This window comes from Macrobrachium nipponense, chromosome 1, assembly GCF_015104395.2.
Source record: "Macrobrachium nipponense isolate FS-2020 chromosome 1, ASM1510439v2, whole genome shotgun sequence".
Classification (NCBI taxonomy): Eukaryota; Metazoa; Arthropoda; class Malacostraca; order Decapoda; family Palaemonidae; genus Macrobrachium; species Macrobrachium nipponense.
This window is the reverse complement of record NC_087200.1, coordinates 50,898,907-50,925,976: the sequence shown is the minus strand read 5'-3', so window position 1 is coordinate 50,925,976 and position 27,070 is coordinate 50,898,907. Positions and strand designations below refer to the sequence as shown.

At 48.3% G+C, this 27,070-nt stretch overlaps 1 protein-coding gene across 3 annotated transcripts in view; it reads left to right on the top strand.

The window, feature by feature from the left end:
- Positions 1–27,070, top strand: part of LOC135219299 (uncharacterized) — a 390,151-nt gene that overhangs the window by 258,817 nt on the left and 104,264 nt on the right. For all 3 annotated transcript variants that reach the window (XM_064255955.1, XM_064255953.1, XM_064255954.1), the window contains exon 3: positions 24,334–24,581. In XM_064255955.1, coding sequence (XP_064112025.1) covers positions 24,356–24,581 — 226 coding nt within the window. In that variant the 5' untranslated portion in view covers positions 24,334–24,355. The remainder of the gene's footprint in view (positions 1–24,333; positions 24,582–27,070) is intronic.

Here is a 27,070-nt window from a genome sequence, read left to right as displayed (position 1 = left end):
GCTTTTTAAGTAGAAACTAATAATTATGTAATTACTTTGTAAGTATAATAAACCTAACCTAATTATTATAAAAATGTACTTGTTTTTTTGAAATAGGGAGGAAAGCTAGAACAAGGTAAACATTGAAGGAGTTTTGGACATCTTAGTGATACGAATGGGAACAAAGATGAAAATTAAAGGCAGAAAGTACTGCATATGAGGGCTGGAGGAGTGCCGCAAATAATTTTTAGCACTGTCAATAGTGCATTGCTAAGGGAATACTATAGGTATTCCCTGTCCTACAAGACTCTAGCTGCTCAGTGGTGTTTATTGTAGCAAGAAATGTTATATAGTATATGTGTGGTAATAGTGAGTGATTTTTGTTACTTTTGCATTTGAGTAGCAGAGTAAAGTATAGTTAACATACAGTGGTACCATCGACATATGAAAGGCTCAACTTACGAAAAACTCGAGATACGAAAGCAAATATGAAGATTTTTTTTGCTCTACAGTACATACCAAAAAATTGTTCAAGATACGAGAGGTTGTTGCTGTAAAGTCCCGAGATTCGCCCGGACCACTGATAACAATTTTAAAACTTGCGCGGCCGCCAACTTAGTAGACTCGCCACATCCTCCTGCTCTCCCATTGGTTCTTGATGCTAGTCACCGCCATAAGAATCCTGCTCTCCTATTGGTCAGCATCTCTCCCATGATCCCATCATGCATCTACGTAGTGGCGTACTTTTTCGGCCACTCGGCGGCATCATTGGTATCGTAAGCACGCGTAAGGTTTGTTTGTTCTATACGATTTCATTTATTAATGTAAATTCGTTAGTGATTTTGTTGTAGTACTACTTTATCGAGTTGTGTGAGAACTTTACTACATAGTATACGTACTACATAACTTAATTACGTACAGTATATACGTAGTCATGGGTCTCAAGAAAGTTGAAGTAGGAGAGAAGAGGATGCTTTCTTTGGAGACAATAGTGGAGATAATAAAAAAGTATGAAGCTGGCATGCGATTGAGTGTGATCGACAAGGAATATGGCTGAAATCCGTTGACAATAGGTACCATCCTTAAGCAGAAGGATGCCATCAAAGCAGCTACACCTTCCAAGGGCATGACTATTTTGTCTAGCAAAAGGACTCACGTGCACGACGAGATGGAACAGCTGCTTCTTGTCTGGATAAAAGACAAGAAATTGCTGCGATACGATAAACGAGACAGCATCTGCCACAAGCCAGCGCTATTTTCGGCGATTTGATTGCCCAGGCCGAAGACGACGGAGGAGACATCAACGCCAACCACTCAGAGTTTCAAGGCTTCTTATGGGTGGGTTTGAAAAATTCCATAAACCAGACTGGCATCCATTCGGTGGTGCGGCATGAGGAGGCGGTCAGCTCAGACACGGAAAGCGCCGAAGCCTTTATTAAGACGTTCGACGAGATGACAATCAAGGAAGGCTACAGTTCTCAGCAAAGTCTTCAACTGTGATGAGACTGGCCTTTTTTTGGAAAAAAATGCCTCGTCGGATGTACATCACGGAGGAAGAGAAGAAGCTACCCTGGCATAAGCCTATGAAAGACAGGCTTATGCTTGCACTTTGTTCAAACGCCAGTGGGGATTGCAAGGTGAAGCCCCTTCTTGTCTATCATTCCGAGACTCCTCAAGCCTTCAAGGCCCATAAAGTGCTAAAGGAGAAGCTTCCGGTGATGTGGAGGGCTAATGCGAAAGCCTGGGTAATGAGACTTTGTTCACGGAGTGGGTAAATCTGTGTTGTTCCGACACGGCATACAAACCTTCGGTCCTTTTACAATAGGAAGGTACTAGCGGCAGCTGGATAGGTCGTAAGCTTTCGAACAAGGGGTTTCGGTAGTTAACTGCTTGTCCGACAGGTCGCGCGGGGCGCGCGACTGGGAGGTAAACAAATCACTTTTGCTTTCGGCCTGCTGGCGTGTAGACGTGCATCATCGCTCTCTCCCGCTTCAATCGTCATTGCTTTCGCATGGTTTGTGTTTTTCTTTTTCTATTTATCTAGTGAAACTGAATTGTAAGTACAATCATTTCATATTTATTTCCATTGAATTCAATTGTGAATTAAAGGATCTTGGTTTCTCCACGCCCTCTGATTACCTGAGTGCCGGGACTGAAGGGCGTAAGTGCGGCATTCAATTTTTCCAGAAATGATCCTCGTATTGTGTATGCCTCCGGTGCCGAGGCGGGGGAGAGCGCTCGCTCCGAGCTTATATTTTTGGTTGGAAATGTTGTAGATGAAAATCGTAAGTAAGTGCCCTTTTTCATTTATATTTTTTTGACCTGTATGCTCGTTGCCGAGCGAATGCACTCGGCACGAAAACTTATTCTGTATGGAAGTGGAATCGCAAGTACAGTATTCTTTTTCATGTTTTCATATATTTATTTTTGATTGTAGCAATACTCATTTTGGATCAGTTTCCGCTCTTACCCGGAAATTGATCCTTTCTTTCCCCTTTTTATTTGAATTGAAGTGAAATCGCAAGATGCAGTCTTTTCATTTTCATATTTTATTGAGATTGCATTATTTACTTGGATCAATGTTTCCGATTTATTTGGTTCAAGTTCCGCTCAGTCAGGGAATTGATCCTTATGCCCTTGCATTCGGTGCCGAGTGCACGATTGCTCTCGGGCTCTTATTATTATTCTTGTTGGGTACATGGTGCTGTGCGGGGTGGGGAACGAGAATCCCCCCCCCCGCTAAGCTCCCACAGATGGCCCTTCCCCTTCGGGGGGGAGGTTATCTGGGTTCTTCATCCTCGCCCGATCCGTCGAGCGCGGGGGAGGGCGCTCGGGTGCCCGGATGTACAATTGTATTCGGGGTCTTCCGCTCGTTCGGTGTGGGGCTCACCCCCCCAGCGCGAGGGGACTTCCCCCCCACTAATCACTACTACTGTTATTTTCGCAGGTGCTACTGCCACGAGGGTGGACCTTGGTGAGGTATGGGCGTCCTTCGATTTGCAGGGCGTGCTAGTGTCCAGGGGGGGGGCTGCGGTTTCTATGTCTGGCCTACTGCGGTCACCCATGAGTGGTGACCACGACACGATATCGACTCCAGTGACGACGTCCTCCTCACTTGGTGTACTCGCCTCACGTGGTAACAGTCTTGCCTACAGCCGCTGTGAAGTGCCGTTCGCCGTACCGAGAGGGGGCGTGCCGCCGCCGCTCGTGGTTGCCGCGCTGCCGCGACCACGCTTCCGCTGCCCTAGAGCTCGCCCCTGGACCTGCCGCCGGTACCAGGATGTGCTGGCTGCTGCTCCACTTGCCTGTGTTTCCGGTGCTGCCTGCCGTACCTGCCGATTCTGTTTGCTGACTGTCCCATGTCAGTTGCTGCGCTGGCTGTCCCTGCCGTTGCTGCGCTGGCTGTCCCTGCCGTTGCTGCGCTGGCTGTCCCTACCGATGCTGTGATGGCTGTGCCTGCTGTTTCCTGAGGATGCCCCCATTAACCTGCTGACGTCGTCCCTGTTTTCGTGGTGGTACTACCCCAGACTTTGGTCTGTCTGTACAGGTGCGTCCGGGCCCTGTGGCTTTCGGCTACAGCAGCCCCGGCTCCGCCCTGGATAGCAGATCTTACGTCTTGTCCTGAGGAAGCTGATAAAGAAGAGGAGGAAGGTGTCGGTCGTCGTCGTCTTCATCTTCTTCATCGTCGTCGGCTACCGCCTCTTCCCCTTTCGAACTTCTAAGGCTTCACAGCCGAGGAAGAAGAAGGTTGCCTCCTCCCTCCTAAGAAGTCTCCCTCAAAAAAAGGGTAGCTTCTCGGGACCCGTCTCACCTCGGTGGGACGGGATGGGTTCCTTCCGCTGGTCCTCCCACCTGCTCCTTCGGGAGCGGGGGGGGGGGCCCGTCTCTTCTTCCGCAAGGAAGGAGGAACTACGGGGACCAGAGGGGTACCACGGCTAACACCGGTACTCCTCGCCTGGTGTCAGTTGGTTCTGCCACTGCTTCAGGGTCCGTCTCGGCCTCGTCGTTCGCGTGAGGTACCGAGTGTACGGTCGCCTACCACGACCGTGCAGCCAGGAACCAGACCTCTGAGCTCGCTCAGCGTCAGTTCACGGCACGGAGCGGAAGACTGGTGACAGCCGCTCACGTGACTCTCACCAGACCAGTTCTCGCTCTCAAGACGGGCGACCAGCTGGCTACCCGGGGACGTTGACGGTCCACGACCGGCCACGGGCTGAGGCTGGGAAGAGGTCCCCCCCCCCCCCCGTTCGCCGGTGCCAGCCACGGCTGGAACCAGCGACGTGACGTGCCGTGAGGACAAGCACCGTCCTCACAGTCACAGTGGAGCCTGAAGGTCGCCTGAACCATCGCTCTCCGACAGAGAGCGATCGGGTACGGCAACCAGCACCAGCTCTTCTGACACTCGAGATCGGGGCCGCTGTGCTCAGTCCAGCCGTTCTCCACAGCGAGACGGTTCGACCAGCCTGCAGCTCGATCGCCACCGCTGGTTGACGATCGCCTGCAGCCCTCCAAGCCTGCTGGTTCTGACCAGCGAGCGAGGAGGAGCGTCAGGTCTGCCTCTCCCGACTTTCAACCTCCTCGGGTTACACGGGAGGAGCGAGGTATTGAGGAGTGATCGTGAGGGGTGCGCCCCTCATGATCCCACCACGACGCCCTACGTGCCAGGCACGGTTCTTGGACCGGCCAGGACGTATGCGCAAAGTGGATGGACAAGACAGAGAGGGCTGTCGCTGTTCCCCCTTCTTAGAGGAAGGTTCTCGGGAATATGCTCTTGTTCGAAGGGTCTTAACGGTCCTACTCTGCAAGATTGCTGTGACTTTTCGAGATCCAGAGGAACTTTGCCGAGGTTATGGTGCTGATTCGTCAGCACAACGACCTCGGGGAAGGATTGCCGCTCCCACCAGCAGAAGCCACGTCTCGGCTCGAGTCGTTTTGGGCCCGAGAGGGAACCCCAAATCGACGGTGGGTCTGCCGCGATCGGAGCTTGCCGACTGTGTTGAACCATGGTAGTCTCTCGTCTCCGGACAACGAAGGCTCTCTCAGTTCTGGCCGGTCGAACAAGCTACTTCCTTCCTCCTCTACTGCGACAGAGCGTTTTTACGTGTCTTCGGACACCGTATTTGAATAACCCCTTCGGTCCTCCTGAGAGGTTTCGAACCTCGACGAGGACTGGAATGAGTCCGGAGGACGGTATCAGGTCTCTCTCCTGTCAGGTGTTCGATCAGCCCCACCCAGACGAACGTTCACAGTGGCGGCAGACCCTTACCTACAGTATGAGTTCGTAACCCTCCTCGGGAAAACGTTTTCCTCTTGACAATACGTTTTCCCAGGCTCTGAGAGGCCATCGGCCGTAAGGCGATGGCTGCTCCTTTTTCTTCTCCAACTGCTAGTTCCGCTGGGAAGGCGAGCCAGTATCCAATTCCTCCCCCATTCCCTCTCTCCTTACGGCTACGAGGGGAAAGGGGAGGATCCTACAGAGATTTCTCTGTAAGATCCCACGTTAGGGGCTGCGCTACCGGGGGGACCTTCGGGTCCTACCTGACGTAAGCCCGTTCGTTCGAGGAGGGGATCCTGCCCCTTTCTCGATTTCTACGGGAATCGAGAGTACCACCAGCCGATATCGTTTGACGAATTCGGTGGGGGTTTCGCAGAGTGCTTAGAATTCTAACGGAATTTCTAGCGCACTCAGAGTGTTCGAGTTTTTTTTTTTTTACGATCTCCAAACACTTAGGCGAGACCACGGTCCCCAAAGTGAGCGAGAATCCCCGATAATTGTTACAAACGATAATCCGGGAACCTCGCTTATGCTCGAATTCCTGTAATTTCTAGCATTTGGAAGGAGAATGCTGCTGAAAGAAGAGTATCTCACCAGTAGGCGATTAACCTGGAATAGAGAAGAACGGACGGGAACTTCCAGTTTGGCTTGAACTACGTCTTCGGTATTCTGTTCACCATTGAAGCTTTCCTTTGGGAAAGACTTCTCCTTCACTCTCTTGACTAGAGAACGAAGGCGGTCGATCTCCAATCTTATTCTCATTCGCGAGGGGAAAAGAATTTAGGATGGGGGTCGTGGTACGAACCTACAAATATACTACGTTATATTACCCTCAGCTGACATGATTCTTTTAACAGTTGAATTGTTCGGGGGGGTAGGCGCATACCGTAGTTAACTCTACGGTTTGTGACCGAGACGAATTGTATCTTATTGAACTGCAACTTGGGGTTGCCTGCAACCTCCCAGCAGTTATCAGTTTCGATTTTAGATACTTGGTATTGTCACGACAACACCAAATCAGCTTTTGTATTTTTCCGAATCCATTTCGTTTAAATATAATTGCTCGAGCGTGGATTCTTTATGCTCGATGGTTCTAGCCGAACGCAATTCCTTCGTGGAAGGGATTAACTGGCAACTCAGGGATGACGAGTCACCGAGAGCTACTGCGTATTGAACTGCCTGATAGCAGCTCAGTATCAGCTAGGTCTCGGAGATGCACGGTCGGTTACGTCTCTCTCTCCCCTGGTTTGACATTGACTACCGGAACCGTATCTCTACCCAACAATCATGGACTTAGTCTCTGATTAACGGGGATTCTCGCAATAGTGAAGGACCATCTACTGCTGTGACGCTCGATTTCATCGCCTTGCTCGAGCATTGCGAGAATTTTCAACAGAGATATCTGTTGGACTCTTTCATCTTTCTGTTTACCGCACGGTAACAGAAGTCTGTACTAGTCCTCTCCGCTGCATCGCACCGCCGATAATTGCGAATGATTTTTTTTTTGCAGACATCTGAGTTTGTCTTCAAAATATCTCGTATTCGTAGGTGTGCAATTATTCATTGCTCGCCCCGAATTAACAGATGTGTCAGAAGACATCGCCTACTCTCCGACCTGACAGCTCTACTTCCAAATGTTCAGGCCCATGAGAAGCAGTTTCTTCAGGCAGTATTCCTGTCTCTTCATTACTGAAAAGCGCTCCGCTTTTATTGCAACTCACGATCCTACACCGGACAGCAATGAATAGCGGTTAGCGTTCTCAGTCTTTGTAGCACAGGTTCAGAAATCTTGAGAATCCTTCTCTCGGTTCAGCTGTGAAGACGTAGGTTTGCATTTTCTGTACACCTTTTTTCGTCTTCAACGACACAGTGTTGTTTCTCCTTAGCTGAGAATCAACTATACTATGAGATATCTTGCCATCAGGGACCTCGGTCTCTAGAAGGCAATTGAACTTTCGCCTGTTGGGTATATGCCTTAAGAGAATCATCACCTCGCTTCTGGCATCGTGACGAACAAATTATTTGTTTAGTCTCTTGGCATAAACCCTTTTTAAGGCAAAGGTCACGTGACTTGCCTCCGGGTGCTTAGACAACTTGCCTCCTACCGAACGCAGTCCAGTCGGCAGCTGTCAGAGCGCCCAAGTCAGTTACGAACTTCGCTGTGGACTTAGTTCGGTTGTTCCATAACCGTCTTTTCTTCGTCCTAACGGCTTGTCACAGTACCCACATACTATCGACCCACCATTGAGTGTCGGTGTCCTATCCACTACGAGAAGAAGAACTTCACTGCATGGGGATAGAGAATGTGAGACACTTCGCTGCAGACGGATAGACCAGTTATGGGTACAGGACATCACCGAAGTCGAGAAGAGGATAGGTCATACGACCATTCCCTTCGTTTTTCCTCTGAGGTAATTGCATGACTTTTCCTGCGAAGTCAAGCATCCAGGGGATGGGGATTCGTGACGCTCGATTTCGTACCGACTTCGTAGCGAAGACTCAGAACCCTTCGGTTCCTGACGATCGGTTAGAGTCAATTCACCAATCCCCTCCCTAATGGACCTTCATTCACCGCCTTCGATGCGAAGGAGATGCTTGCTTTGCCTGTGAAAGCGCGACCGCGCTTTCTGAAGAAACTCGACATCCCAGGCTAGTGTTGAAGACTCTTCGTCAGCACCAAGATGACCTAGAAGTACACTCCCTCGAGTTACACAAGAACTTCTCCGTGGCGCAGGTACTGAAGGCAGGGGTCTGGTACAACCAGACCACTGGCACCTCCTTCTACCTTTTGATATTGCCCCACAGGTCCTTGGATCGTTTTCCTTAGGACCCCGTGGTGGCTGCTCAACACATGTAGCTAACCCAGACCCTAGCAGGCTGAACAGCATCGAGTCCTGTGTGACTGTAAGAATAGATAAGTGAATGAGAGAGTGACTGGCTTCTCTTCCTATCTTTTTCTCCCCCTCTACCTGTGGGTAGAGGGCTACGGTCATCACCTTGCTGGATAAGGACGAGATGCAGGGTGAGCTCACTCGACAGAGCCCCATCCTATCCCTTTCACTGGGATGGGATGGGAGCGAATATCCACCACTTCCTCCTACAAGGGGGGGAAGTGGATGCCAACAAGAGACAAACCATAACTTTTATGTTGCCTCTTGCAAATAGGAACTTGTTCTTGTTTGCTGGTACGAAGAGATACGCTTGCCTCTCTCTTAGTACTTGGTCCAGAGGTCTGACCATTGATCCTGCGGTGCACACCCCGATCATCGGACAGAGGCTTGGATCCCTCCCTCGCTCTTTACGACCAGGGAGGCATTCCAAGGTTGGGCGAACACCAGTCTGTTCACAAAAGAACTCAGATTCCTCCCACCAAGAAGTGAGTCTTCCTATTGTAAAAGGACCGAAGGTTTGTATGCCGTGTCGGAACAAATGACAATTTGTCCAAAATTGCATTTTTCCTAACGAATACAAACCTGATGTCCTTTTACACATTTCCACCTCATGCCACCCCTCACTCTGCAGTTTTTGCTTGGGCCAAAAGCAAAGTGATTTGTTTACCTCCCAGTCGCGGTGCGCGCACTGTCGGACAGCATTTAACTAGCCGACCCCTTGTTCAAAGCTTACGAACCTATCCAGCTGCCGCTAGTACCATTCCTATTGTAAAAGGCCGCAGTTTTGTATAGTTAAGAAAAATGCAAATTTGGACAATTGTCATTTTCCGGCCCGACAGTGAAGAAATTCTTGAAGAGAGCGCCTCCTCTGAAATGTCTGCTGTTGTGGACAATGCCCACTGCTCACCCTCCTGTCCTCGGAGAAGATATCCTAGAGGATATTCGTTTTTCAAGGTTCTTAATCATCCGCCGAACACCACCTCTCTCCTCCCGCCCATGGACGCATCAAGTGATTTGAACTTCACGAAGCTGTGTACGAAACATCTTTCAAGAGATGTTTATTCGCATCACCGATCCACAAACCTCACCTTGCGTGAATTTTGGAAGAGCATTTCGATGTTGTTATATGCATCCAACTCATCGATCAAGCTTGTCTGGAGGTTTTAGGCGAACCTTGAATTCTTCGGGGAGAAACTCTGGGCCTTGGTCTGATGCTATATCCGCCGACTTCGAGGATTCAACGTGGGCGAAGTTGGTGACTGCAGATTCAGGACGTTGCAATCCTGGAAACTGTTTTCGTACCAGATCTTGACGAGATCGTTGCACTCGGCAAGTCCATGGGGCTGGTCGTGCGATAGGACGACAATCAATGACCTTCTCAGAGCTCCAAGAGGAGCTTTACGACGATGAACCTGAAGGAGTTGAGGCCATGCACATAACGTCGTTCAGAAAGAGTGTCTGTAGCAGCGGCGAGGAGGAGGAGGACGACCCTATGACAACGGCATAATTAAGGATGCTTCTAGCTGCTTTCATAAGTGGCACTATCATTTGTAGAAAAGAGACACCCCGAAAGGCTTACAACAGGTTGTATCTTGCTCAGTTTGATGACGTTTGCTTGAGTCGTTTTCAGGAGCATTTTGAAAAGCGGCAGAAGCACTCTTCCTTGGATAGTTATTTTTTAAGATGCCTTTACTAGCAGGAGTAAGCAAAAAAGGAGATCCAATTGATACTACGAAAACAGAAAGTCGAAGTGGTGAAGCAATTGAAATTTTGTAACAAAAAACTTAAAGTATAAAAAAGTAAAAAATGTAAAAGAAAAAAAAAAAAAAAATTTATGTTTGTTGTTTGTAAAGATTAAAAGTGTTACAGTTTTGTTAATGTGTTTTTTGTCAAGTTTAGTTTATGTTTCCTGACATTTTTTAATAATTGTGTTTCGTAAAGTTAAGTGTAGGTACTATAAAAGTTTTTCTGCCATTTGTCCTCCTCCTCTGTCGCCCTTTTGGAGACAGCCTCACTCGAAAGGTAAGCTTCCACATTGACTACAGACGTTACATATGTACGTACAGTTTTTTAATACATTCAACTTACTGTCCGATATATAATAGCTATTGACTCCGTCGCGCCGGGACAGAGAATTTCGATTTCGCGCACACGCTACAGGGAGGTCAGGTGTCCACCGCGCACGCCGCTGGGTGGCAGGAATCGGACTCATTCCGTTTTCCATCAGATTTTTTCTGTCGGCAATACTGCAACAGCAGTTGTTGGTATCCATCCGACTGATTTCGTTTTTGGATACAATGATCATCGTTTTGGCCCTTTTGGTGACTATTTGGATCGTTGTACTGCTAAACCGCCTTTGTGGATCGTTTATTTGGCTTTTTGGCTTGATTTTCATCCTGATGTCTGATTCTGGAAGTGTGGTGAGAATGTGTGTGAATGAAGGGTGCAAGGTGAGAATGCCGAAAGCTTCGGTGATCCTCCCCACTGTATGTAAAATAGCAGGAAGTGTGATTGCTCGATGATCACACTGTCATGAATGTGAGAGTTTGAGTGCTGAAGGGTGAAATCCTAACTTCTATTTAAAGAAATTAAGAAAGACCCGGTTAATGGAAGTCATCTTCCAAAACCAGCCTACTCTCATCTTCAAGTGGTTTGTTGATAATATGTACCCTCCTCTAACATTATGAACGCTCCTTGTAATATTTAGGTCTTCTCCGAAGGCAGATCCTACGGACTCGGCTTTCGGAGATAGCAAGCCTTAAAGCTGCCGCTTATGAAAATGGAGCGTAAAATGGCTGCCATAGAAGGTAAGCAGAGTCGTGCTGTGGAAAGTGATGTGAATTTCCCAGTGAAGTGGAGGCGGCTCTGATTGGCTTCACAACGCTCCATGCCTATAACCTCTTTCGCTCCCCAGCCCAGAGGAAGAAGGAATGTGTCGAAAGCCTTACGGAGGTTATGGAGGATCCGCCCCAGTCAGAACCGTCTCTCGGCAGAATCTGTAACGTCACAGACTGCCAGAGAACGAATTAGAAAAAGTGTTCTACGTGAATGTTTTTCGTCATCAGAGAATTCTCACCTGAAAAGAAAGGATGGAGAATCAGCGGATCGTGTCTCGCCTTGAAGAGGATCTGGGAAGAACGGGCATAACTCGAGTCCCGGAACGTTTTTTTCGGAGACTTCCCCGACAGAGATTAAGAAAGCACAGGTTTTGGCTTCTCCGCTAAGTCGTGGGGATGGAGAAAGAGGCTCTCCTTCTTCTCGTTAGACCAGAGAGAAGACGACGAAGATATTAAAGGATATGCAAGAGTCTATTGCTTCTCCTAGTCGGGGTGTCTTTCGAGAGATCCTCCAGAATAGGAGTTAATCTTCCCTGTGAAGAAGTCAAAAACCCTTACTCTCAACCTCCCAGAAAAGAAGATTCTTCTTCGATGACGTTCTATTTTTCACAGACCCGCGATTTCGGGGCGCGAGGCGCCACCAGGCGTGAAGCGCCAGCCGAGCGCGAATCGCCCGCTGAGTGGCGAAGCGCCAGCCAGGTAGCGTAGACGCAGTCATGCCGCAAAGAACTACCACGTAAGCGCGAGGACTCCAACACAGCGCGGACGCGGCAACCGAGGCGCGACGCGGCAAACCAGGCGCGACGCGGCAACCAGGCCGCGAACGCGGCAACCAGGCGCTATCCCGATAATCGGCAGGAGATGACTAGGCGCGAAAGCTGGCCGAGGGCTAGGCGCTAGGAGCCAGCTCTGCGCGTGAGAATTCCTACACCATGAAAAGACAATCAGGCCGCAAGGCACCATCCAGGAGCGTAGCGCCATCCGGCCGATGCGCCAGACTGCCGAGAGCGCCAACCAGTCGAGAAGCGCCAGCCAGGCGCGAAGCGCCATCGGCCGCAGAGAGACATACGAGTGCGGCGAAGCGCCACCCAACGCTACGCGATAGACGGCGGAATCGCAACCAGGACGTGAACGCTAGTGCGAGCGCGAGGCGCCAGCCGCGCAAGAGGAGCCAGCGAGGCGCGACGCGCGTGCCGAGCGCGAGGCGCCAACCACCGCGCGAGAAATTCCAACCAAGCGCGAAGTCGCCGAGTCAGGCGCAAGCGCCATTCAGGCGCAAGGCGACAGCCTGAGCATGAAGAGCGGCAAGAGCGAGCAGTTCTAAGGGGTACTAGAAGATCTTTTCATGTAATGGTCTTCGTATAGCGGTCTCCTACAAGTAGAAACCTAATTCACAAGAAGCACCTGGTACAATCGAAGGTTACGACGGTTTCAACCTCCATTGTCTCAGATGTTTTTGGTGGATAAGAAGGGAGAGCTTCTAGTCTTCGTCCTCTCCTTCTAGGAGTATTTCTCCTATAGGGAATAGGTCTTCGACAAGATCTATAAAAGGATCTCGCTCTCCTTCTAGATGGAGTTGGGATGAGTGTTGAGGAAGAACCCTGAACAATAGGGTAATCTAACTACAAAGTGTTTGCCTCTTCTTCGCCTGCAGAATTTGGAGACCTCTAAGCCTGCAGCTCTCCTTCCCCGAGATCTCTGTTCTCCAGTACCAGGTTCCTAAATCGTCTTCGTATTTCAAAATGAAACCACCATTGTTCCGATCCGTAATCAAACTCGTTCTCTTTACAATTAGGAAGTAGCTACGGCATCTGAACGGTCGTAAGCTTCGACAAGGGGAGAACGGTAGTTAACTGCTTGTCCAGCAGTCGGCGCGGACCCGCTTCCACAATCGTCGTATGCTTTGTTATATTTGTGTCTCCCGCAGTCCCAGGTCCTTCCGGACAGGTGCAGTCGGGCGTGTTGCTTCGGCAATAGCCCCAGGCTCCGCCTGGATGGAGGATCTGACGACGGTCCTGCGTGAGGCTGACGAGGAAGAGAAGAGGAAGCTTCATCTTCGTCTTCATCGTCTGCTGCTGCCTCTTCCCCTTCGACTTCTAAGGCCATAAGCCGAAAAGCAGAAGGCTTCCTTCCCCCCTAAGAAGTCTCCTTCGGGAACTTCTAATGGCCCGTCCCCACCCCGGTGGGACAGGGGGGGTCCTTCTGCTGGTCCTCCTGCTCCTTCGGGAGCGGGGCCCGTCTCCCTTCGCGTGAGAAGAGATAGCGGGGACCAGAGAGTAAGTCGGTAGCTACTGTTACTTCCCTCGCCTGGTTCTAGCGGCGATGCCGCTACGCCAGGTTTCCGGCTCGGCTCTCGTTCGCGAAGAAGATCCGATTGTACGTTCTCCCTCGGGAGACCGTGCAGCAAGTTCGCGCCAGGAGTTCGCTCGGTCGCCAAGTACGCGGCAGCGGAGCAGAAGGCCTGGTGCTAGACGCTCAGGGGGGTGAACTCTTGCCAGGCATAGCGGCCGATCATTGTGCCAGCGACCAGCTGGTAACCCGGGGTTTCCCCCTAAGAGGCTCCTTCGGGACCTTCTAAGGGCCGCGTCTCGCTCCGGCGATTCGTGGAGCTCTTCTGCTGGGCTCCTGTCCCCTCGGGAACAGGGCCCGTCTTTTCTTCCACAAGGAGAAGAAGAACGGGGAACAAGGAGTACGCACTTCGGTCTGCACTTCCTCGCCTGGTTCGAGCGGGTCTGCCGCTAAACCAGGATTCCGCCTCGGCTTCTCGTTAGCGAGAAGTACCGAGTGGAAGGTCTCTCCCGCGGGAGACCGTCTCGCCAAAGAGTCTTGACAACCCGACTCGGCTCGTGCGCGCCAAGACCAAAGCGCGGAGCAGAAGCCTGGCGAGTGTCTGCAGGGACAACTCTCGCCAGGCCAGTTGGACGCTCTCTGCAGCGACCAGCTGGCTGCTCGGGTTGACGTGACGGTCGCTGACCAGGCCACGGTTTAGGCGAGGAAGGGTTCCCCCGCGGCCCGCGTGTTACCAGCCGACGGCTGTACCTCGCGGCCTCGACGCGCCGGAGACGCTCGCCGGTCTCACCGCGACAGCGAGCCTAGCAGGTCACTGACGCCGGCTCCCATCGGACCGGGCGGAGACGGTAAACCAGCAACAGCTCACCTGACACGTAGGATCAGCGTCGCACGTTCTCAGCCCAAGCCTCTCCGCCCCAGCGAGCGGCAGGCTAGGCCTGCTGCTCGAATCGCCACCGCGGGTTGACGATCAGCAGCAGCCCTCCAAGCTGCGTCCGTGCAGCGAGCAAGGGGGGAGCGTCAGTTCTGCCTCTCCCGTACCTTTCAACCTCCTCGGGCTCTACGCGGGAGGAGCGAGGTACCGAGGAGCGATCAACGCGAGAGGTTGCGCCGCTCGTGACCCAGCTATGACGCCGTACGGCTCAGGCCACGTTTTAGGACCGACCAGAACGTACGCGCAAGTAGTTGGAGGCGACCGTCAGGGGTATGTCGCTGTTCCTCTCTGAAGAAGGAGTATCTCGGGATCTGTTTCTTTGTTGTAGGGACTGGACGGTCCCTACTTACTCCCAAGAACGCGTTACTCAACTCCCGAATACAGAGGAATTTTGCAGAAGACCCCCCCCCCCCCCCCCCCCCCCCCCCCCTCATTTAGAGCTGAATTCGTCCATGCATATGACCCTGCGGAAGGATTCGCCAGATACCACCAGCAGAGTCCCCCGTCTCTGCTCGAGTCGTTTTGGGGGCCCAGAGGGAACCCAAACCGACGGTGGGTCCTGCCGCGATCGGACTTGCCGTTCTGTCTCGAACCAGTGTCTCTCGTCTCCGGACCAAGAAGGCTCTCTCAGTTCTGGCCGGGGTCGAATCAAGTCTACTTCCACCTCCTCTACTGCGACAGCGCGTTTCTACTGTCTTCGGACACCGTATTTAAATACTCCTTCGGTTCCTCCTGAGAGTTTCGACCTCGACGAGACTGGAATGAGTCGGAGTAACGGTATCGGCTCTCTCCTGTCAGGTGTCGATCACCCCACCCAGACACGTTCACACGTGGCGGCAGACCTTACCTACAGTGAGAGTTCGTAACCCTCCGCGGGAAAACGTTTTCTCCTGACGATACGTTTTCCCAGACTCTGAGAGGCCATCGCCCAAGGCGATGGCTGCTCCTACTCTTCTCCCCCTGCTAGTTCCACTGGGAAGGGCGAGCAGTATCCAATTCCTCCCCCATGTCCCTCTCTCCTTCGGCTAACGAGGGAAAGGGGAAGGATCCTACAGAAGATTTCTTTGTATGATCCCACAGTTCGGGACTGCGCTACCCGGGGGACCTTCGTGTCCTACTGAACGTAAGCCCCGGATCATGTTTGTTGTTTGATGGGAATCCGCCCCCATTTCAATTTCTCTCTACGGGAATCGAGAGGACCACCAGCCGATATCGTTTGACGAGTTCCGGTGGTGGTTTCGCAGACTGCTTAGAATTCTACGGAATTTCTAGGCGCTCTCAGAGTGTTTCGAGGTTTTTTTACGATCTCAAACACTTACGCTAGACCACGGTCCCAAAAGTGAGCGCGACGAGAATCCCCGATTGTTACACGATAATCGGGAACCTCGCCTATGCTCGTAATTCCTGGAATTTCTAGCATTGGGAAGAAGACTGCTGCTGAGAAAACTTCTCACAGTAGGGCGACCAACCTGGCTAGAGAAGATCGTACGGGAATATCCAGTTTGGCTTGAACTATCGTTAGTATTCTGTTCACCATTGAAGCTTCCTTCGAGGAAGACTTCTCCTTCACTCTCTTTGATAGAGAACGAAGTGGTCGATCCTCCAATCTTATTTTGGTTCTTGAAGGCAGAATTAGGATGGAGATCGTTGTTTCAGGAATCCTACAAATATACTACGATATATAACCATCGCGACATGATTCTACTAAGCAGTGAATTGTCCGAGGGGTAGGCCATATCCTAGTTAATCACGGATTGCGACTTTTAAGAGAGAGTATTCTAATTGAACTGCAACTCGGGGTTTGCCTGCAACCTCCCAGGAGTTTTTCAGTTTCAATTTTATATACTTATGGTTTTGTCACGACACACCATTTCAAAACTTTTATATTTACCGAATTCTTTTTCGCATAAATATAATTTGCCCGAGCATATCTTTTATGCTCGGTAGTTCTAGCCGAACCAGTCCTTCGTGGAATAATGGATTACCTGGCAACATCAGGATGACGGTCAGCGAGAGCTCAGGCTCAACCACTGCCTATTGAACTGCCTGATAGCAGCTCAGTATCCGCTGGGCCTCCGGATCACGGTCATGTATGTCGCTCTCTCCCCCTGCTTTGATTGACTACCGAACCTATCTCTGCCCAACAATCATGGACTTAGGTCTCTGATTAACGGCGATTCTTCCGCAATAATGAAGGACCTCTACTGCTGTGACGCTAGATTCCATCGCACTTCGACCTTGCGAGAATTTTCAACAGAGATTTATCTCTTGGACTCTTCATCTTTCTGTTTACTCGGCACGGTAACAGAAGTCTGTACAAGTCTCCCCGCTGCTCGCACTGCGATAATGCGAATGATTTTGCCGACATCTGAGTTTGTCTTTCAAATATCTCGTATTGTAGGTGTACATTGTTCATTTTTTCCAACCCGAATTACACGATTGGTCAGAAGACATCGCCTTACTCTCCGATGACAGCTCTTACTTCCAAATGTTCGCCATGATAAGCAGTTCTTCATGCGGCTTTCACCTGTGTTTTCATTACCGAAGACTGCGCACGCCCCGCTTTCATGCAACTACGACTTGGCTTCTCACCGGACAGCAATGAAATAGCGTTAGCGTTTTTCAGTCATTTTGTAGCACAGGTAAATCTGAGATCCTTCTCTCGATTCATAGGTGAGACGTAGGTTGGCCATTCATATCTACCCTCGTCTTTCAACCGGGTACATAGTGTTTGTTTCTCCTTAGCTGAGATTCAACAAACATGAGATTTTTTCCTTCAGGACCTTCGGTCTCTAGAAGCAATTGACTTTCGCCTGTTGGGTACTGCCTTAAGAGAATCATCACCCTCGCTTCCGGCTTGGTGACAAAACAAATAACATTATTTGTTTGGTCTCTCGCAATAACCCTTTAAAAGGCGAAGGTAAACCACGTGACTTACTCGGATGTCTTGACCACTTGCCCTCTACCGAATGCAGTCAGTCGGCAGCTGTCAGAGCGCCCGAAGTCAGTTTACGAACTACGCTGTTGACTTAGTTCGGTTGTTACAAAGCAACCATTTACTTCGTTTTAATAGCTTGTCACAGTAACCCATACTCATGACATCACCCACCTGGAGTTCGGTGTCCCCTATCCACTACCGAGAACATTCGCTGCATGGGGATAGGGAGGATGCGAGAGACTTCGTTTGGCTAACGGACAGACCAGTATGGGTACTGGACATATCACCGAAGTAGAGAAGAGGATAGGTCATGGCGACTATTTCCCTTCTTTTCCTCTGATGAACTGCATGACTTCTCCTTGCAAAAGTCAAGCACCTCAGGGGATGGGATCCGTGAACGCTCGATTTCGTACCGAACTTCGTAGCGAAGACTCAACCCCTTCGGTCCCTGACGCTTGGTTCGGTCGTTCACAATCCCCTCCCTAATGGACTTCACCGCCTTCCGATGCGAATGAGATGCTGCCTGTCCGAAAACTTCTCCTTGCGCAGTACTGAAGGCAGGGGTCTTGGTCCAACCAGACCACTTCCCTTCCTTCTACCTCGGATATTGCCACAGGTCCCTGGATCTTTTTCCTTGGACCCGTGGTGGCTGCTCACACGTTGTGTACGAACCCAGACCCTCCGCAGGCTGAACGCAATGAGTCCTGGTGTGACCGTAAGAATGGATGGTGACTGAGGTGTGACTGGGCTCCGCTTCCATCTTTTTTCTTCCCTCTATCCTTTGGTTAGAGGGACAACGTCGTCACTCCTGGCTGGATAAGACATGATGCAGGTGATCTACTTAACAGAGGAGCCCCATCTATCCCTTTCAGCACGTAGGGATAGGAGCGTATATCCACCACTTCCTCCAACAAGGGAGGAAGTGGATGCCCGCTTGAGACAACCCATACTTTATGTTGCCTCTTGCAACCAGGAACAAGTTCTTGCTTGCTGGGTCGAAGAGATACGCTTACCTCTCTCTTAAGTACTCGGCCCAGAGGTCTGACCATTGATCCTGCGTGCACAACCCCGATCAATCGGACAGAGGCTTGGATCCCTCCCTCGCTCTTACGACCAGTGACGCATTCCGGGATGGACGAACACCAGTCTGTTCATCAAAGACTCAGATTCCTCTCCACCACGAAGTGAGTCTTCCTATTGTTAAAGGACCGATGGTTTTTGTATTAACGTATCCGACCAAATGACAATGTGTCGAAAATGCATTTTTCCTAACTATACAAACCTGAGGTCCTTTACATATAGTCCCTCTCATCCCCCCCTCCACTCTGCGTATTTTGCAATGGGCCAAAACAAAAGTGATTTGTTTACCTCCCAGTCGCGCGGGCGCGCGACTGTCCGACAAGCAGTTTAACTACCGTTCTCCCCTTGGTTTCGAAGCTTACGACGTTTCCACAGCTGCCGCTAGCTACTTCCGATTGTTAAAGGACCTCAGTTTGTATAGTTAGGAAAATAGCAATTTTCCGACAAATGTCAGATCATGAAGAAGGCTATTCATCTTTAAATACTTGGATGAAGGTGAAGAGAAGCTCAGAAGACAGTTTTTGCACGTCCTCCATGTAGCTTTCGGAGTTAGAGGGAAATATGGTACAGGACAGAGGAATCGATGTACTTATGCTTCCATCTTCCGCGGAGGAAGATTTTTTCAAGCTTGGTTGAGCATCGAGAAAGACATGCTTTGATACAGCTAAAGCATATGGAGCATTCAGAATTGGATCAGCACCTCCAAGGGACTTTTCCATGTACTTGAAGTTTTTAACTTCTTGGATTGGTCCCTTGAGTGCTGGCCAGAAGGCAGATGAACCAGATGTTTTATGACCTGAAAGTTTTGCATTGCATTTTATCCTGTATGGATAAGGCGGTTCAGGAGGTTCGGGAGAATTGTCATCTCTTTTGGGAGGCAGGATAGTGAAGGAAGTAGATCATTATTTGGTTCATTTCTAACCAAGCGTTTTCTCCTTCACAGGTCAGCGCCTTTTATACGTCCGCTCTCGGAATCACTTTTCCCTTCCGCACTTGGTGAGGATATTTCAAAGTCTCTTGCTGAAAAGGCAAAACCCAAGACTTATTATTACATCCTCCAAGAAATCAAGGAACCACCGTACCAGTAGCGAGGAAGACTACTCGTACTCCGGTAGTGCCCTTTCGGGAGGTTACACCTCTCGTCCTCCAACGAAAAGGAAGACAAGCCAGAAAAGCGGGAAGGTCCTCCATTTAGATCTTTCAAGAAATCAAAGTAGCAGCGAAGTCCTCCAACATCTTAGGGCAGACTCGCTAAACTTCGTAGGGCATGGAATATAAGGAAAGCCAAGCCTTGGACGCTAGCAGTCTTGGGAAAGGTACATTATACCTTTTCAGGACGACCACCTTTGTCCGAATTCCACCAAAGGAACTTGTCGGCGAGTACAAGGACCTCTGTTCTGCGGGAGACACTTCTTCAGATGGTGATAGGAATGAAGGACAAAGAGGCAATAGAAAAGGTTCAGGATCCTTCCTCCCGGGGTTTTACAACCGCCTGTTTTTAGTTCCAAGGCATCCGGGGATGGAGCCAGTCTTGACGTGAGCATTCCTGACGATATTTGGAAAGAAAAAGTTCTCGATGAGACTTCTGCCTCGGCTACTTTCCAGCCCTGCGAAGAGGAGACTGGATGGTCCTCCTAGAGCTGCAGGAGCATATTTCCTACTTCCTATTCACACCGTCATCAAGAAGTATCTCAGGTTTTGTGATACAAGGGAAAGTCTACCATTCAGGGCCTGTGCTTCGCCTCTCACGGCTCCACAGGTATTTACGTACCTTGATGCGGAACGTAAGCCGATGGCTTACAACCAGAAGGCATAAGCGTCTCTCTGTACCTAGAAAACGAATTGGCTGATAATGAGCCAGAATCCAGTAACAATGTTTGGAGGATCTGAAGAAAACTTAGAATTGAAAAGTAATTAGGACTTCTCGTGAATCTCGAGAAATCGGCAGATGACCCCCCATCAGACTTAGTCTATTTGGGGATTCAGATGATTCTCGGATTTTTCGGGGTTTTTTTCCGTCCAAGAAGGATTCTCGGGGGATTCAGAAAGTTTACAACATCCTCCTAAAGAAAGACAGGAGTTCAGCAGGTAGTGGCTGAGCCTTCTGGGACTGGCTTTCTTCCCTGGAACAATTTTGGTATCCTAGGAAGACTTCATCTAAGGCCTCTACAATTCTTCCTAAAGAGATCTTGGACTTGAAGAAGGCATCGGTCGGACACTTTCCGTAACAATAGAGTGAGAAACACCTAAAGTGGTTGTGCTGCTCCCACTCCAAAGAGAACAAGGGAGTGCCTAGAGGTTTCGGACCCAAACCAAATCTGTTCTCAGACGCTTCAGAGACGGGTGGGGAGCGCTCTAGGGCAAGAGAAGTCTCTGGCAAATGGAGAAAGAACAAAGAGATTGGCATATAAATTCCAAAGAACTATATGCAGTGTTCTGGCTTAAAATTTCTTCGAGTTCAGAAGTACGAAATCAAAAGATTCAAAGTCAACGCAGAACAACACCACGGCGTTGGCTTATATAAAAACAGGGGGGGACAGCACGTCGTTTTCCCTATTCGAGATACGAAGAGCTGTTTGTTCATGGACGGAGGAGAGGAACTATTACCCTCCTGACCAGATTTGTGAAAGGGGAAAGAAATATCAGAGCAGACAGGCTCAGCAGGACAAAAACAAGTTGCTCCCCACGGAGTGGACTCTGCACGAGCAAGTCCCTGCCAAGACGGTGGAAACCTGTGGAAGTCCGAAGATAGATTTGTTTGCGACGTTCCCTGTCAAAGAGAATAGAGAACTTCTGCCCTTAGTATAAACCCTAGAGCGATAGCGTGGAATGCCATGCTTACTGGTGGTCGGCCTCGCGCTTAACGCTTTCCCTCCATTCAAGTTGCTATGAGTAGTGATGAAGAAGTTCGTAGCATCAACAGGGACGCGATTTAACTATCATCGCCCCGTTTTGGCCCCCAAGATGGTTCACAGAGGGCACAGGAATGGAGCAGTAGACTATCCCAAGATCTCTTCCAAACGGATAGATCTTTCTCAGACAACCCCACTTCAAGAGGTCCATCAAAACTTCCCCGCTCTTCGCTCTACTGCCTTTCGACTATCGAAAGATTGGTCAGAGCGAAGGCTTTTCCAGCAAGGCTTCTAAAGCAATTGCTCAGAGCCCGAGATCGTCAACTATCCGGTCTATCAATCGAAGGTGGGATGTGTTTAGAAGAATGGTGTAGGAAGAATAAGCTGTCCGCCTCCGATACCTCTGTGACCAATATAGCAGATTTTTCTGTTATTCCTGAGAGAGGAATCCAATCTGTCCGTATCTACAATAAAGGGTACCGAAGTATGCTCTCAGCGGTATTTAGAAATGAGGCTTAAACTTGGCAGAGGATAGAGATTTGCACGTTCTCATAAGATCGTGTCGAGACTCAAAATCTATATCCTCTATCCGCCAGTTGAATCTGGATGTTGTGCTCAAATTCCTTACCTCGGAAAAAAAAAAAATTTGAACCTGCCCGACGTGCTCTCGTTCAGGAGTGGACGAAAAGCGTCTTTTTCTCCTAGCCTTAGCGACGGCTAGAGAATAAGTGAAATACATGCCCTAAATTGCTCGGGTGGTTTTAAGAAAGACGCAGCCATCTTTCTTTCAAACTCTGTTTGTTGGCAAAAAAATGAGAACGCCTTCGAAACCATGGCCCAAGGGTTTTGAGGTGAAAAGTCTTCAACTTAGTGGGAGAACGAATTTAAAAGAACTTTATGCCCAGTTAAGCTTCTTAGGTTCTATCTTAAAAAAGAAAGAAGAATTGAAGGCATGTAAACAAGTCTAGTGACGCAGTTCGGGACAACGAAAAACCAATGTCCAAGAATGCGCTTAGCGTATTTTAATTAGAATGTGATTATGGAATCTCATAGCGATTGTGCAGAGGATTCCCTTAAAATTTATTACGAGTTAAAGCGCATGAGGTAAGAGCAGTGGCAACATCATTATCATTCCCAAAGAATATGTCCCTGAAGGACATTATTACTATGCGACTCTTGGAGATGCAACTCGGTATTGCATCCCACTATCTTAGAGATGTTAAAAATTACCTACGACAGTGCTTCTCTCTAGGTCCCTTTTGTTGTCTGCGGATACAGTGGCTGGGACTGAGGACACACACCCGGCTCCTTAACTTTTATGAAAAGTCTAATACTTCCATACCATACTGGTGGGATGGGCTCTAACTTTCTTACCTTGACGGCTAGTTGTTCACAGCGCATAGGCCTTGTTTAGTAGGAACTTTGAGTTATCTAACAGGATAGGCTTGGATAAAAAACGGTGTCTTTGATTACGGAGATCTCCCATATTTGAGGCGGTTTTTTTGTGTTTCTACTGGTACACGTGCTTGGTGTCGCACAGGCGGGCCCATAGCCTTGCTATTGAGGAACTAGCAAATGTGCCTTTTAAACGGAGTAGTATTAAAGAACATTGTCCTAATTCGTACATGGACCTCTCCTTTTAAGACAGTATCAGGATTTCTGCTGACAGGATTTGCTTGGGCTCGCACAGGCGGGCTTTGGGTTCTTTTGACAGTATGAGATGTGAATAGGTCTTACAGCGAGGTAGTACAATTTGAAATTATATTTGTTTATTTTATTTTTTTTTCTAAAGAATTAGTGTAAAATATTGTGATTGAGTTTTTTGGTTGTTTGCAAGGAGTCACGGGATAACTTCTTGGCAATCTTTGATAACAACATTTGGTTAGGTTAGGTGATCAGGATCGGGATTGTGCTCCTTAGAAAAAAAGTTCTTGTCATATAAGTGGATTGAAACCCTTTGACATAGCCCTTATAGGATCGGCCAAGACCTACAAGAACTCTTAGCAATAGATCAATATCTCGCTGAGGCTCTTGAGACTAAGCAGACTCCTTGGCATTAACCATGAAGTCTTCAGTCTAAACAGGTAGGACCAAGGTTTTATGTTATTAATACCTACAATGATTGTTGTGTTTCCTGTTAAATCAGTTATTAGCTGTCTTTACCCTCCTCCAATGGTGTGAATCAGCTATGTATATATCTGACAGGTAAGTTGAATGTATAAAAATGATATTGTTATGATACAATAAAGTTTTATACATACTTACCTGGCAGATATATACAATTAAATTACCCACCCAGCCTCCCCTCAGGAGACAGATGGTGTAGAAAAAATCTGATGGAAAACGGGAATGGTTCCTATTCCTGCCACCCAGCGGCGGCGCGGTGGATCACCTGACCTACCTGTAGCGTGTGCGCGAAATTCGAATTCTGTCGGCGCGACGGAGTCAATAGCTATGTATATATCTGCCAGGTAAGTATGTATAAAACTTTATTGTATCATAACAATATCATATTTCTTGTATACCATGTACACTAATACAGTTTTATTTACAGGTACGTACATATTAGTACTACATATTGAGCGGTATTGAATGTCCAAATTGTTGAGGTATTTGAATGTTTAAATTGATGGTCATTTTAGGCAATTTAGCTTATAAAATTTACTGGGGTGTTTTTGTAGGGCTTGGAATGGATTACCACTTTACATGTAAAATGGGGTTCAAGATACGAAAAGCTCATGATACGAAAGCCGCCTCGGAACAGATTAATTTCGTATCTCGAGGTACCACTGTACTTCTAATAGAGGTGTGGTAAAAGTCCCTATTTTGATCAGGGAATGGAATTCTTTCCATAAAGTGGGATGTAGAGACTAATATGTAATGACTAATACATTAGTTCAACATTAGAATTTTAATTGGTTATGGTTAGACGATGGCTATTGTTTCAAGTTATAGAGCTACTAATGTAAACCTTGGCCAGTTGCAGTCAATAGGTAGACTGAAATAATCCCCATGGTATCTTTGGAGTTTTCCATATTCTATATTTCTGTTTCTTATTATTAATATGCTTTCTTATCCCTTTACAGTATACTCTATGAACTTCACTGGTATCAAACACATTTTATGATTAGTATGTACTTATCCTAAGTAGGACTGGAAACTTGAGTTGATAGCTTAAGACATATTGAGTACTGTCCAGTATTAGTTTGAATATATAAGTTTTTCGAAATTTGTAAGCAGGGTGTTGCATATTTTCAGGTGTTATTAAAAGAATAGCGTCATGCCTCTAAATGGTCGTGATGCTGCAATTTTGTGTGTCCTGGTGTTCTGCGTCCCACTACAGCATTGGTTGACACAGGTATCGGTGGTTAGCCCCAGTGAACGTAACATGGAACTCTTCAAGTTTATTCGTGAAGTAAAACATTATTATGAAACTCATCTTTCATTAACTTCTTGGAGGGACTGGTTTGTCAACATGAGCAAGAATTTCCTAATTGGTGCCAAAGGTAAGTATGATTAGCAGCAATTGCAGGTCCATCTTTTTTTATTTATATGAAAAATATAATTCTGTTTTTAATATGAAATCCATTAATCATAATTAGCCTTTATTCCATGTGAAATGAACCAGCATTCCTTGTAATTTGATAGGTATTGGATGGGCAGTGTTTGGATTCCTGAGCTTTTTAATGCTTGTGACTGTCATTATGGCAAAAAAGAAAGGCTTCACTGTATGCCTGGGTATTGCATTGCCTTGAAGCATTAGACAGTTTTATTTTCTGTGTATGTTCTTTCCAGAGTCTTCTTATAAAACAAACTGGTACTATATTGTCATCATTAGATATTTGCTCTTTAGTGTACCTTTCCTTGGCAGTGATCTTAGCCAGGACTTCTTAAAAGACTTCCACAGCTCAGAATTTGGCTCTGTATGTTATCATTACCACTGTTGTGAGAAGTATTATTCAGTGGTACCTCGAGATACGAAAAGCTCAACTTACGAAAAACTCGAGTTACGAAAGCAAATACGAAAAATTTTACGGCTCAACATACAAAAATTTTTCAAGATACGAAAGGTTGATGCTGTAAAGTCGGAGATTCGCCCGGACCACCGATAACAAGTTTGAAACTCGCGCGCTGCCGACTGAGTAGACTCGCCACCATCCTCCCGCTCTCCCATTGGTTCCTGATGCTAGTCACCGCCATGAGATCCTTCTCTCCTATTGGTCAGCATCCCTCCCATGATGCATCTACGTAGCGGCGTGCTTCTTCGGCCACTGCACGGCATCATCTGTATTGTACGCACGCGGTTTTCGTTCGTTCTAACGATTTCATTTATTAACGTAAATTCGTTAGTGATTTCGTTGTAGTATACTTTATCGTGTTGTGTTAGAACTTTATTACATACGTATACGTACTACATAACATAATTACGTACAGTATATACGTAGCCATGGGTCCCAAGAAACTTGAAATTTATGGAAAGAAGAGGATGCTGTCTTTGGAAACGAAGATGGAGATTATCAAGAAGTATGAAGCTGGTATGCGATTGAGTGTGATCGCCAAGGAATACAGCCGAAATCCGTTGACAATAGGCACCATCCTTAAGCAGAAGGATGCCTTCAAAGCAGCTACACCTTCCAAGGGTGTCACTATTTTGTCCAGCGAGAGGACCCACGTGCACGATGAAAAGGAAAGGCTTCTTCCTATCTGGATAAAAGACAAAGAAATCGCTGGTGATACGATAACTGAGATGGCAATCTGCCACAAGGCCAGCGCTATTTTCTGCGATTTGATTGCCCAGGCCCAAAGACGACAGAGGAGAAGGGACATCAACGCCAACCCCAGAGTTTCAAGGCTTCGCATGGATGGTTTTGAGAAATTCCGTAAACAGACTGGCATCCATTCGGTCGGTGTGCGGCATGGGGAGCGGCCAGCTCGGACACAAAAGCAGCCGAAGCCTTTAAAAAGACGTTCGAGGAGATGATGATTAAGGTAGGCTACAGTTCTCAGCAAGTCTTCAACTGTGATGAGACTGTGCTTTTTTGGAAAAAAATGCCTCGTCGGACGTACATCACGCAGGAAGAGAAGAAGCTACCCTGGCATAAGCCTATGAAAGACAGGCTTACGCTCGCACTTTGTTCCAACGCCAGTGGGGATTGCAAGGTGAAGCCCCTACTTGTCTATCATTCCGAGACTTCTCGAGCCTTCATTGCCCACAAAATGCTTAAGGAGAAACTTCCAGTGATGTGGAGGGCTAACGCGAAAGCCTGGGTAACCAGCTTTTGTTCATGGAGTGGGTAATCTGTGTTTCGGCCCTACAGTGAAGAAATTCTTGGAAGAGAACCGCCTCCCTCTGAAATGTCTGCTGTTGTTGGACAATGCCCCTGCTCACCCTCCTGGCCTCGAGGAGATATCCTAGCAGAGTATTCCTTCATCAAGGTTCTTTATCTTCCGCCTAACACCACCCTTCTCCTCCCAGCCCATGGACCAGCAAGTGATATCGAACTTCAAGAAGCTGTATACGAAACATCTTTTTCAAGAGATGTTTCAACATCACCGATACCACAAACCTCACCTTGCGTGAATTTTGGAAGGAGCATTTCGATATCGTGATATGCATCCAACTCATCGACCAAGCTTGGCAGGAGGTTTTGAGGCAAACCTTGAATTCCTCGTGGAGGAAACACTGGCCTGATGCTGTATCCACCCGAGACTTTGAGGGATTCGACGTGGGCGAAGCTGGTGCTGCAGATGCAGAAACAGTTGACAATCCTGAAATTGTTTCGCAACCAGATCTTGACGAGATTGTTGCACTCTGCAAGTCCATGGGGCTGGTCGTCAATGAGGACGACTTCAATGACCTTCTCGAGGAGCACCAAGAGGAGCTTACGACGGATGACCTGAAGGAGTTGGAGGCCATGCAACATAATGTCGTTCAAGAGGAATTCTCTAGCAGTGGCGAGGAGGAGGACGAGGACTCTATGACAACGGCAAACAT